At 36.8% G+C, this 14,341-nt stretch overlaps 1 protein-coding gene across 8 annotated transcripts in view; it reads right to left on the bottom strand.

Annotated features, from left to right (window-relative positions):
* The window catches only part of TBCD (tubulin folding cofactor D), a 261,333-nt gene that overhangs the window by 96,652 nt on the left and 150,340 nt on the right, over positions 1-14,341 (bottom strand). For all 8 annotated transcript variants that reach the window (XM_073311985.1, XM_073311984.1, XM_073311991.1 and 5 more), the window contains exons 20-23: positions 12,828-12,901; positions 11,868-11,985; positions 9,827-9,887; positions 7,455-7,477 (exon numbers count right to left, since the gene is read on the bottom strand). In XM_073311985.1, coding sequence (XP_073168086.1) covers positions 7,455-7,477; positions 9,827-9,887; positions 11,868-11,985; positions 12,828-12,901 — 276 coding nt within the window. The remainder of the gene's footprint in view (positions 1-7,454; positions 7,478-9,826; positions 9,888-11,867; positions 11,986-12,827; positions 12,902-14,341) is intronic.

The raw sequence follows: 14,341 nt of genomic DNA, 5'->3' as shown, positions 1-14,341 counted from the left end.
AACGAGAATGCTTCCCCCTTCCTAAAATTTAAAAAACTGCTATCTGATTTCCAACTTAACATACACATATACACAATACCAAAACATTTCATACTTTCGTTATATAAAGCAAGTGCTCACTGATATTCATATTATTTGTTGATTCTGTTTTAACTTTAGGCGACATAGTTAATGAACCTCTATGTGGAAAAGAATTTACCATCTTTTCTTCCCATATGTTACATATATTAGAATTTCTTCAGAGAATTTTACAGCTCACCTATTTGCTAACAGACCTAGAGTGCCAACTGAGGATAATTAAACATACTTAAATAATAAGAATTAAAATATTAGTAGCATTCTCACGTGCACAAATTCCTTAAGTGGTAGAAAAACACTACCAATATATATGATGGTCACCCTTACCTAAAAATACAAGTATAAACATAAATGTACTATACTGAAAAACGTTAAGAGACTTATCAAGCCAGATTAAGACTGAAATCGAGTTTGGACATTTTAGCTGTGAAGTGTAATTTATAGAATAGGCAGAACAAATCTGACAATTAGAAATGCAGACAGTAACTATTGTGATATGAATCCCTTAAAACATAGGTTCATCACAAAAATAAATTAGATCCATTCAGCTTCTTAAGGGACTTTGTCCACTCAAAATAGAATTACAGGAATATTTTAAGGTTTAGTTTATACATTATAGGGCTGCAGAAATACAAAGCAGTGTGACCAATAATATTTCAGTGATCATGTCATCTGTATAAAAGATTCCAAACTGAGGTGGAGGGAACTAGTTTTCAGTGGTCAGAGATGGAATAGCTGAGAATCTGATGGGATTTGTTATGCTCATCTTCAAATTATGTGGAAACTAAATTTCAACCAACCAACATGGAACCAACCAAAGGTCACAGAATCATAGACCTAAATTTGGATCACAGAAAAAACTTTTTTTTTTTCCTGTAGACACAAGGCTATGGGTGAAATCCTGACCCTACTGAAGTCACTGGTAATTTTGAAAATGATGTGGAGTCCTCACTTTTTGCCTCCTTTTCAGACATCTGACAAAAAAATAGGTTTTCCTGAACACGAAGAAGCTGAGCACAAGCTGATCTACATGCTTGTAGAGGGACTTATCTTTCATAGCTACTAAAACTATTTACAATCAGTCTTCCTTCTAGCAACCACTGAAGTCTCATTAGACATTACCCTATTTCAAAACTTGAAGGCTGATATAAAACACTTTGCTTGTTGATATAAAATACATCACCGCCATCTGAATATCAGTTTAAACAAAAGGCAATTGTAGGACACCAAATTTCTAAAGGTTGCCACAGTATTATGAATGTCCTCCCCAAGATACTGTTGTTAACATGAATTCCTGGAAGAACCAGTGTTGCTGGGTGTAAAATTATTTGAAAATTATTTGGATTTGTGGGAATTGAAAGAGCAATCTTTTCACAAGACTGGAATTTGTCTCCCACTAAGTTTATATGCCTCAGAGTCTTTCACTGGGATGCATGCCAAGAGACATGCTTGCCCTGAAACTACTGGGATTTCAAAGACCTTTGAGGCTGTTAACAATGAGGCAAGCCTATTATCCTTAGCCTGGTACTTGCTGATACCTGCAGGCTGTCTTACCCTCTCAAAAAAGTTGAAATATCCTAGACTTTTCATTGCAAGCACAAAGCTTTTGCAACACTTGACCCATGTCTAGGAGGTTTGTTAGGGGAAAAAAGGGTGGGATTTGGAACACTTTATTTGGAAATTGTGTCACACCAGTAATCAGGGCCATGATACATACTTATATTTCAACTCATTGCAAAACAGCTCTGCTTGATCAGCCAGTTCTTAAAAGTTAGGCAAGTCATCACATTTTGTGGCATAAGGATGCTGCCACAGCAGCTGAACACATTAGTTAACACATAAGGAACAATCCCAACACAGAACACGACAGTCTAAACTCAAAGTTCCATGATTACCATATTACAGATATGAAATACCTTCTTATGTGTATAGCCATCTACAACACACAGACAGTCTCTGAATTCAAAGCAATGAGATCAAAGCAAAACAATATGCAGTATGTGGCAACAAATGACTCATGGATCTGGGAGTTGCTCTTCACTAAAAAGGTTAAGGGTGGCCAGATACTCAACACAATTAATATAAACAAGGGGGAAGAAATGAAAGCCAAAATAGGGAAAGAACAGGTTAAATTATATATAGATAAGTTAGATGTATTCAAGTAGACAGGCCTGATGAAATTCATCCTAGGGTGCTTAAGGAACTAGTTGAGGCAATCTCAGAACCATTATCAATTATCTTCAAGAACTTATGGAAGACAGGTAAGGCTCCAAAGGACTGGAGAAAAGTCAAACATAGTACCTATCTTTTAAAAAAGGGAACAAAGAGGAACAAAGAGAATTATAGACCAGTGAGCCTAACTTCAATACCCGGAAAGATACTGTAACAAATTATTCAACAATGAATCTGTAAGCCTCTAAAGGATAATAGGGTTGTAAGGAATAACCAACATGGATTTCTCAAGAACAAATCATGCCAAACTAACCTAATTTCCTTCTTTGACAGAGATACTGGCCTAGCAGAAACGGGGAAGCAGTAGACATGATATATCTTGATTTCTGTAAGACTTGACACAACCCATGTGACATTCTCATAAGAAAACTAAGGAAATGTGTGTTAGATGAAATTACTGTAAGGTGGGTGCACAAGTGGTTGAAAGGCTGTACTTGAAGAGTAATTATCAATGGTTTGCTGTCAAACTGGGAGAACATATCTAGTAGGGTCCCAATTACTTGAATAATGTAGTGGTGAATATGCTGGTAAAATATACATATGGACACCAAGCTGAGAGCAGTTGCAAATACTCTGGAGGACAGGATTAGAATTCAAAACGGCCCTGACTATCAAACAACTGGTCTGAAATCAACAAGACGAAATTAAATAACGATAAGTGCAAAGTACTTAATTTAGGAAGGGAAAAATCAAATGCACAAATACAAAATGGGGAATAACTGGCTAGGTGGTAGTGCTGTTGAAAAGGATCTGGCGGTTATAGTGGATGAAATATTGAATGTGTGTCAACAATATGATGCAGTTGCAAAAAAGCTAGTATTCTGGACTGGATTAACAAGAATGTCATATATAAGGCCTGGGAAGTAATTTTTCTGTTCTATTCGGCACTGATGAAGTCTCCATTGCAGTACCATATACAATTCTGGGTGCCACACTTTAGGAAAGATGTGGACAAACTGGAGAGAGTCCAGAGGAGAACAACAAAAATTATGAAAGGTTTAGAAAACCTGAGCTAGGAGAAAAGATTAAAAAACTGGGCATGTCTAGTCTTGAAAAAAGACGACTGAGGAAGAACCTAGTAACAGTCTTCAAATATGTCCACCGAAGGTTGGACAAATAGTAATGGGCTTAATTTTCAGCAAGGGAAATTTAGGTTAGCTATTAGGAAAATCTTTCTAACTCTAAAGGTAGTTAAATTCTCCCTTCCAAGGGAGCTTGTGGAATCCCCACCATTGGAGGTTTTTAAGAACAGGTTGGACAAACACCTGTCAGAGATGGTCTAGGTTTACCTGGTCCTGCCTAAGTGCAGGGGGCTGGACATGGTAACCTCTCAAGGTCCCTTCCAGCCCTACATTTCTATAATTCTATGATTAACACTATACATCATGGCATATTCAGCACTGACTGAAACCTTGAAGGCCTAATAAATCCACAGTTAGTAGTATAAAAGCCAGAGACAAGTATCTGGAAGAGGCACCGCATTTCAGCTTGTATCAATGCTCTACTCATCTCTAAATGACCATGTTACCCCAGTCTTTATGGCAAGACCTATATCAACTTCAGAACTGGAGTCAAGAAATGAGGTACAAGTTAATGTTCAGAATTGCTCTTCAACCTGATATCTCCTCAAGAGTCTCAACAATCATATGCAAGACGCTGCCATTTAAAGAAAAGGATCACTATTGAAAATGTAACTTTATTCAAAGCTTCTTTGATAATGAATGCTACTACAATGCCTCAAGTGCATTACGATAATGTCCCAGCTAACAAGAAAAGATATCACCCATACTTGTTTCATGGTGAACACCATACAGATTGGATTTAAAATGCTTCAAATATAATTAGGCTGGGATATTGGCCTCTTTTCCCACATGAGATATCTTAAGACATAACTCTCCACATGTGTCAAGTTGGAAGCTTTTGTTTGCACTAGGTAATGCTTAAAGTAGGTATGGGTATGTCAATTTTTCCAAAACTACAAAATATCATACACACACAAAAAAGGTATACTGGACCTGATGATCAGCTCACACTGATGTAACTTCATTAGCTTTCCCTCGAATTACTCCTGATTTACATTAGATTGAAATCAAAACCAAGCTCACCGTATCATATGCTTAACTAAAAACATACATGAAAATTCTTCAGCCAACCAGCACTCTTAAGAAAGCTTTTGGACAGAATTAATCAATACCATGTCTAAAGGAAAGGAGAATGTAGGCAAATACTGAATTTGTGTAGACTTACTTTAACTTTTTCATGACACAATAGTAAATCTACAAAAGCATTTAAGTAGGAGGTAAGGGAGGAACTAACGTATGAAAAAAATGATTAATGAAACTGAGGGCAGGGAGATCTGGCTTAACAGCATATAAAAACAAAGATCTGATTACAGCAAATGTATTACATAATATCTCAATTTCTGAGACAATGCAAAATCTTGTTTGCATATTAAAAAAAACATGATCTGCCCTATAATTTTTTCAGGCATAACCTAAGTCCACAGTTCATAATTAGGTCAGTCTTACTAATGGTAATCATTAATAAAAAGTTTCAGAATAACAGCCGTGTTAGTCTGTATTCGCAAAAAGAAAAGGAGTACTTGTGGCACCTTAGAGACTTACCAACAGGAGAATGGGTTTGTGGGGGGGGAGGGGGGACACACCTGGATTTTTGCTGGAAATGGCCCAACTTGATTAACATACACATTGTAAGGAGAATGATCACTTTAGATAAGCTATTACCAGCAGGAGAGTGGGGAGGGGGGAGAGAAAACCTTTTGTAGTGGTAAGCACCCATTTTTTCATGCTTTGTGTGTATAAAAAGATCTTCTGTACTTTCCACAGTACGCATCCGATGAAGTGAGCTGTAGCTCACAAAAGCTTATGCTCAAATAAATTAATAAAAGGCTAATTTACATGTAATACTAGGTAAACCAATGCCCCATTTACAGCATTGGGACTTTTACTAAATCCTAGACAGGAGATATTAGGTGTATGAAAAGACCGTGAGATATAGCTGACTAGCAAGCTCATAGCCTCTTATAATGCACTTTACAGCTATTAAAACTTGTTAATGACCACTTTTTAAACATGCAACTCTTTACACTTTACCTCAACTTCATTTTCTGGCAGGCCTTTGCAGTTTTATTGTGAAACTAGCTTATTCGACATGTTAAAATTCATCAGCATCAGAAAAACTAAACACTTTATTATAGTTTCACTTTTGGCCAGTATTAAATATACATTTATGACATTCATGAATACATTAAAAAAAAATCTTTTGAGGTAGTTTAATTTAAGAACCAGAAAGATGGAAATAAAATTCACTCAGGTGAAGCAATTTAATTTTCAATATTCTTACTGGGTCTTGTTATACCCTGAAGATTCCAGGGAGTTATTTCTCAAATGGAAAGCATTATGTGCAGTAATTACTCATCATCAAACAAGTTCAACTTGTTCCACCAAGTGCTTGCCTAGTAATACCTAAGTCAAATTGCAGGTTTGCTTCTGGAACCTGAACCAAAGGTTTATTTTTCTTAGGCAATTTTAAAGAATTTTGTTACCCGTAACAATAATATTTTTAAAATGTGCTTTAAATTATGCATTTTTGTCTTTTATACAACTATTGCTTAGGGCAAATTATGGTTAATCAAGTATGCTACTTGACAGAGAATCAATTCTAGAAGCCTATCTGTGATGAAAACACTAGTAGGCATCTTATAACACCAGTAAGTGCAAGATGTGCACTTTGTGACAAAAACAAAATTATACCCCAGCTCCACCCTGGCATTAAAGAATTTATAACAGCCAAAATAGCCACCCACAAAGTCACTGCTAACACGTAGCACCAGTGTTATAAACTAAGGCACATTAAGCCATGAACTAGTCGAAGCTAGCTCAAATCAACAAATACAACCTTTAAAAAGCAAATTTTAGTATCTTGAAACTTTGACAAATCCTAATGCGTTTTCATGGAATGGGAAACATTTTAAGTAATGTTACTGTCATAGATATTCAATTTTATGCTACAAATGCACCAACAAAGACAATACAGCATCTCAGAGCTTGTCTACATTACCCGCTGGATCGATGGGCAGCGACTGATCCAGCGGGTGTTGATTTATCGCGACCGCCAAGTGCTCTCCTGTGGACTCTGGTACTCCACCAGGGCGAGAGGCGCAGGCGAAATCGACAGGATAGTGTCAGACATCTAAGTACGTGGTCTTCAGCTACGTTATTCATGTAGCTGAAGTTGCATAACTGAGATTGATTCCTGCCCCCCCCACACACACACAGTGTAGACCAGACCTCAAAGTCAGATACTCCATGTTCAAAGAGCTCAACTAGATAAATATCAAGAACATACACTGCAGTTTTACGAAACACAGGTTGTTTATTTGGATCTTGATTCCCTTAGATCAAAGGGCCAAAACTTGAAGTCTGATTTCAGTGTTAACTCACTTTTTACCCAAATTCTCACGCAAATTACCCTTTACTTACTAGAGGCTTTCCTGAATAAGAAGTGAATGAAAAGGAAGAAAATTCAAAAAAGCCTCCATCTGGCCCAAGAATTGAAAAACAGAATTAAACTGCTTGTAGCACTGCTGACAATCAATTACAAAAGGATGCAGAAATTAAAAATATACCTTTGACTACAAGGCAACCTTTTGGCCATTTTAGCACTTTGTAGGATAAGGAGAGATTACAAATCACTTCTCTCGACTAAGTTCAGGAATGCAGAGCTCAGGCATCGTAATGAGGAAGAAAACTACAAATTACTGAAATTGTGGACTAGCAAATATGCTGCTTTATTTGGAGTGTTTTCCCCTCTCTCTTTAGCTCTGTCTGTCCCAATCCTATTTACAATATAGCATCAAATGCAGTTCTCACCACCTTTTAATTAGGATTGACCCCATAACATGCATCAACAATCCCAATTCCAGTTCAACAACACTGTTTTAGAACAAAGTCCTAGGTACAGGCAGAGTCAAAAAGAATTTGAGTTTTCCCTCCAGTGAATTGAGGTTCTAAGGTATATTAGATGTAACCAACTTTAAAAAGCTGAATTTCAAATATTTATTGGGTCTAAACAATATTAATTGCCACAATGAAAAACAATGGTTTTGGTTTCAAATTTCTTACCTGTACAACTGACGACTGCAAAGCTGTAATAAAACAGATGAAAACGTTTGATTTATAAATTAAGCCTTTTCCCCCCAGCCTAATGTGATTCTTGTATAATACGTATTATATAACAAAAGTGTTTCTTTAGGACTTGGGAATTCAAAGGCATCATTTGATAAAAAACCAATATTCTTCTTTCACAGAACTAATTTTCAAAAAAATATAAACTTTAGAAATCCCGTCAGAATTCATACTCAAGCCAAACAAATATAGTTCATTATTACCCATCATTCCACAATCTGTTTGCTTCTGCATTTATACTGGCAGCTAGATGCACTTTTTTTAAACATTTACTTTCAAAAATTTGGTCCTTTTAAATAAGGACTCCACAGTGCAGAGTTTGAAAGAACACAGAAAAAAAAACTCTGCTCCAAAGAGCTTACAAGGGACAAGTGGAAACAGACAGGAGTGCACAAGAAAACAATACTAAACAGCATGACAGGCTGTGGTCTCATCACACTCATAACCACTGCCAAGTTTTTTGTAGGCATCACAGCAAAGGAGAGTTTTAAGGAGGGATCAGGAGGACAATGAGGTGGCTTCATGGATGTTTATGGGCAGTAATTCCTATGCATGAGGGGCAGCATGCAAGGAAGTACAAAGGTGTTTGTTTGAAAATTTAATATGCAGTCAATGAAGGCTGGTCGCATTAGCTGATCGGAGGTAGGAGTTGACACCTCAAAACATATGAGAGATGATAAATAGCATGTAATTAGGCTGTGAAATGTCCTTAAAGTAAAAACAAGCATCTTACATGTGATGCAATGGAGAAAGGGTAGCAAGAGGAGTGATGAAAAGAGAGGGTGAAAGCGATGAGCTAGGAAAGTGATTTTTGCAGGAGCATTTTGAATGGATATGAGTGCAACAAATTACATTTGTCAAGGCCAGGGAAGAGAATGTTGTAAAATGATGAGAGCCTGGATTACATTAAAGCTGTGTGGATGGACAGGAAAGGCCATATCCTAGAGATGTTACGCAGAAAGAATCTACAAGATTTAGACACAGCTTGGATGTGAGGATCTAGAGAGAGGCCTATGATGAAGATCAAAAAAGGAGGGTGGGGGAGGGCTTGCAGTGAAGATTAGGAGATCTGTTTTAGCCACGCTTAGCTTGAGCTAATGGCTGGACATCCATGAGATGTCAAAAAGTCAGGCCAAGATTTTAGTCTGAAATAAAAAGACAGGTCCAGAATAGATGTAGAACTGTGAGTTGTCCTGTGGATTATAGCTGTATTTGTGTAATGTATTTGCAAAGGAGATAACCCAAAGACAAGGTGTAGCAAGAGAAGAGAAGTAGACCACAGGGCAGTGCCCTGTGGAACTCTCACAGAGAGTTGGAGAGAAGATGAGGAGGATCCTCTGAAGAAGATGCTGGAGGAGTAATTAGAGAGGTAAGAGAAGAACCAGGAAAAAAGTGCATCCCAGAAGCAAGGAAGGACAAGATTTCAAGAAGAAGAGCATGGTTGATTATGTCAAAGCAGCTGACAGGTTAAAGAAGAATAAGTCATTAGAGACTTTGGTAATAGCCATTTTAATTAAATGCAAGGGACAGAAACCAGATTTGGAGAGGGTCTAGGGAGGAAGTGGAGGAAAAGAACTCATTCAGTGAACTTAAGGAAGAAGGAAGATGGGGCAATAGTTGCAGAGTCAAATGGGGTCACAGTTGGGTTGTCCATAAGATGGGAGAGACTAAAGCATGCTTGTGTTGTGAGGGGAAAGAATGACTAGAGAGTGAGAGATTAAAGAGAAGGGCAAGAAAGGGGATGAGAGTGGTTTGCAAGGGAGGTGAGGAGATTGGATAGGATCACTGGAGTAAATGGAGGAGGTTGAGGAGGAGACCAAATGAGAAACAAGAGAGAAGAAGAAGAAGAGTTGGAGAGGAAGGGCAAGAGGTGAGAGGGAAGGGAGAAGTTCATGTGGTATTTTGCAGATATTTTTCTTGAAGAAGTGAGAATCTGTGCAGAGAGAGAGAAGTGGAGGCAGGAGGGCACCAGGGTGCAAGGAGGGAATCAAACGTGGTGAAATGGCCACTGAGATTTCAAGGGATTCAATTAGGATAAAGAAGTAGAGTTGCTTAACTAGGAAGACGGCAGATGTCAAAGTGGAGAGAACAAATTTGTAGAGAAGTCAGTCAGCATGATCACAGGATTCCCACCAGACACACTCAGCAGTGAGAGAGCAAAGGCGGAAGAAAAGGATGTCGGGAGGACGCGAAACATTTGCAGGATTTGGGGGAATTTTTTAAAAGGAAAAAAACACCTTTCAACATCCTTTGTATAAAAATGAAACAACACATTTAAGATTCCAACGCTATTTATACTTGGCACAAACCTCCCAATGGATCTGCTTAAGTCCCTCCAACGATTTTTCATTGAAATAATTCGTAACTGATCTGCAATGTTATAAAAAGATTTTAAGTCCAAACATGGCAATTTCTTGAATTTACATTCAGAAAGAGCCCTGCATCAACAGATATATGTTGCACTTTTAAAGTGACAGAAAAAACTTAAAAGTTTATGACTAAGTGATTCTCGGAACAAATGTGTAACATTCATTAATGTTCATTAAACGGGTTTAGGAAACATACAAACAGCCTATTTTCTGACGAGCACTCAGATATATTATTTCTGCAGAATTATACAATAACATTTTTGTAACAGAATATGGCTATACATAATGACATAATTCTAACACTTTTCCAAATTCCAAATTTCCAAAACTCAAAAAGTTTCCAATTTTCTACTTTTCCAAGTTTTTTTTTATTACAAAACATACTTAGCTTCTATGTACAATCATTACTTTAATAAAATAATTACATTAAGTGTCATTGTTATACTGCTGACATGCACAAGTACTTTTCGTAACAGTGCATCTGAACAACTACAGGAGTCAAAAAAGCAGACCTATTTACTACCTACTTACCTCTTGTTCCCCTGCCTAAGTTCAGCTCCCCTGGGATACAAGAGTTAGGTTGGATGTCAGAGCTTTGGAAGAAATGAGACTAAAACTAAAACAAAATTCTGTAAATGCATTTGATTAATAAACATCTGAAGAATTTTACAGAATTTTGTTTCTTTACTTTTATTCAGATTTACATTCAAAGGCTGCACTATCCACTACCTTGAATCCTGTATAATTATTTATACCTATCAGAACAGAGTAAATTTAAAATGCTACTACTAGTGTGAGTGAGTGGCAAATTACAATTTGGTAGTGTTTTACAATCATTTTGCACAGTTGTACATAACACCCATTCCAGTGAAGGTTGAAGAGAGAGTCAGTAACTCCACCAACTAATTTATGGCAATCATGCTGGATACATATGCTAAATTTAATATCTATAAACTGCATTTCTGGGCCAAAATTAAGTAAGTGAAAAATTACATCAATCCAACCCAAATAGCAATATGAGGGATTGTCTCACAGCGAAGAAGGAAAGATGCTTCACTCAGTAGTAGTCTGGCAAACTGTTGTGGTTAACCCACACTTGTGACAATGTCTTCTCTATTCTTTTCAGAGTAACAGCCGTGATAGTCTGTATTCACAAAAAGAAAAGGAGTACTTGTGGCACCTTAGAGACTAACCAATTTATCTGAGCATAAGCTTTTGTGAGCTACAGCTCACTTCATCGGATGCATACTGTGGAAAGTGTAGAAGATTTTTTATACACACAAAGCATGAAAAAATACCTCCCCCCACCCCATTCTCCTGCTGGTAATAGCTTATCTAAAGTGATCACTCTCCTTACATTGTGTATGATAATCAAGTTGGGCCATTTCCAGTACAAATCCAGGTTTTCTCCCCCCCACATACACACACAAACCCACTCTCCTGCTGGTAATAGCTTATCTAAAGGAGATTGTAAGGGGGAGAAAATCTGGATTTGTGCTGGAAATGGCCCAACTTGATTATCATATACATTATAAGGAGAGTGATCACTTTAGATAAGCTATTACCAGCAGGAGAGTGGGGTGGGGGAGGTATTTTTTCATGCTTTGTGTGTATAAAAAGATCTTCTACACTTTCCACAGTATGCATCCGATGAAGTGAGCTGTAGCTCACAAAAGCTTATGCTCAAATAAATTGGTTAGTCTCTAAGGTGCCACAAGTACTCCTTTTCTTTTTTCTCTATTCTTGCTTGAGAATGACAACAGGTGGTCTCACTTTTATGATTACTCATGGATTTAGATCAGAGGTATATAACCTCACCAAGTAAAGCATGAAGGCTTGGCAGCACTGATGAAAACAAACAAAAATCACAACAGAAGAGAAGTTCTCGAAGATGGAGATTTTCATAATTATACTGGAGAGGTTTCTGAAAAATTATACATGAGAAAGAAACATAATAGTTTACATAATGTTGTCTTTATACCTATTATTCTCTGCTGCTAGTTTGTACAGTGCATGGGTGATCTCAGCACAGGCAAGAATGGCCCCATGCCGAGTGTGTAAATCTGTGCCCACTGCTAATGGTAGCAGTCTTGGCAAAACTGCAAGAAATGAAATAAAAAATAATAATTACATATTATATTACTACATGTAAACACTTCCGTCTAGAAATTAATGTGGAAAAATCATTTCTAGAAGTCATCTTAGAGAGATATAGAGCAAGAACTGTATCTTAGAGAGATACAGAGCAAAAATATTTTCAAATCCCTAAATCTGAAAATCACTTTTAGATCCCTAAATCTGAAAATCATTTTTAAAAATGGGAATAAGATTCGCCTGTGTTATCAAAATATACGAAGAATTTCCATTTCCACAGTTAGATTTTTCAGTTTGGTGTAACAAAAATGGTTCCCCACCCAAAGACACACTATGAGCAAATACTTCCTTTAGTTCTCTATTAGCCACATATTAAATGCATTGTATTTCATTTTATCTACCCTAACCACACATGTTGGAAAGATTTACACAAATCTGTAGCTTACTAGCTGTTACATGTGCTAGTCGAGATATCTTTGGGTTTCAAGATGCTCTCAGACATTTCTTGATTTTTTTAGTTTATGCATAAAGTGGTTCTTCAGTTGCTTTAGAATGTTGGTTTAAAAACATTAGTCACTTTACATTTTGGAGTGGCTTAAAGCTGAACTTGAAAATTCTGCTGCCTTTTCCCCTCCCCAAATTCATAAATCTCACTGCAATTCATAAAAAGAAAGTTTTAATGCCATCAAAATTACAGCACCACTGTGGGAAAAACCTTGCTTAATCTCTTATTAAGCCATATTAACTTGTATTTTGTTTAAGTCTTGTTTGTTGGTATGTTTTTGCTAGGTGCCCAGAAACACTTGATATGGGGTGCTACCTAAAACACAGATATATTGCTACTCACCCACATTTGTCATATACTCAGGGACCTGTGGAGTGAGGTTATGTAGAGCCTTGGTTGACAGTTCTCGAATAACACTGTGGAGATTAAAGAAAGTTTTTGTTCAGCTTCCATAAATCACTGTAATATCAGTTATTGACTGCTGCTCTTCATAACAAAAGCAGTTACATATTATGACCCCGTCCTGCAATCAGATCTGCACAGACCGACCCCTGCACAGCACAGAATCCTGCTGAATTCAACAGGCTCCATACAGGCCTAGTAGTACACCCTTGTTTCAGGGCTATTTCAGTACCTCAAGCTTCCTCTATCTTTTTGTGTGTGAGAGCATTTAACATTTTTCCAGTGAAGAAATGCATTTCTGTTATTAAATGGAGGAATGAAAAATTAATCAGCTTCATATATATTGTTTGAATTATATATATTAGGACTCTCTTCAGTAAATACTGTATCCCATGCTAGCCCACACACACTAAAAGACCCTCAGAGGGCACAAAAGGATAGAAATGTTGACTAAACTATAAGCTACACAATTATGTAAGACACAAACATGCTCTGAGAAACCATGTTAAGGAAATCCACAGGTGCCTTCCATAGATAATGAGAAATGTTTTACCTTCATTTTTAACATTGTTATTCTCCCTTGCTGATTACTACTCTTAATTCAGGGAGAGTCAAACTACCTTTTATAAAGAATACTGGCTAAATTATTTTTTCTTAAGTGTAAGGAAATCAGAAAGAAAAAAGGAAAAAAATTTGTTGCTGCAGATGCTTTTTGTCATGGTCTAGCAAAAGAAACGGATAATTGTGGTCCCAGAGCAGCTAGACCATAGTTACAGCTTTTTAAATTTAAGTTTACAGGTACCTCATTCTTACTTCAAGTGGTGTTGGTTTTTATTTCTTTTTTAAAAAAGAAAGAATATTGAAAAACCTAGTAAATAAGCTTAGACTCATTTTAAAATACGTATATCTAACAGCTCACAAACTCAATAAGATTAATCACAAAAGCTCTGTGTAACATGTATATAATCAAATATACATTTTCACCACATCGAGCAATACCAATAATTATTACAAGTTGATGAATGCTAAGGGGGAAGTTTCTGGAAGCCAAAGGAAATCCAACGTATACCAGACATGTACAAACTATTATGGCTTCACTTATGCGTGTCATTCTATTTGCAAAATAACATTTAGCAGACTATTTTGTGCAATCATTCTAGAAGAATGAACACCTACGTTTGTTTTTTTTTAAACATAATAGGTCAAATATCAGAAATCTTAACTAAACAAATCATCCATTGGTTCCAAGATCAAAGGTTCCATAACAGTCAACATATTTTGTGCAACCTACTTTTAAAAATACTACTTTACATGGAAATTAATCAATTAGTTTACTCCTCAGAATTGATTTACACTGGGATTTCAAAAGGAGCCAAGAAGAGTAACGTGCCCAACTCCAATTGAAAATCCTTAGGCTTTTCTGAAAGTTCAAGCCTTAAAATACATCCTCACAA

This window comes from Lepidochelys kempii, chromosome 14, assembly GCF_965140265.1.
Source record: "Lepidochelys kempii isolate rLepKem1 chromosome 14, rLepKem1.hap2, whole genome shotgun sequence".
Classification (NCBI taxonomy): domain Eukaryota; kingdom Metazoa; phylum Chordata; order Testudines; family Cheloniidae; genus Lepidochelys; species Lepidochelys kempii.
Note: the sequence above shows the minus strand (reverse complement) of the source record. Positions and strands in the feature narration are given on the sequence as shown.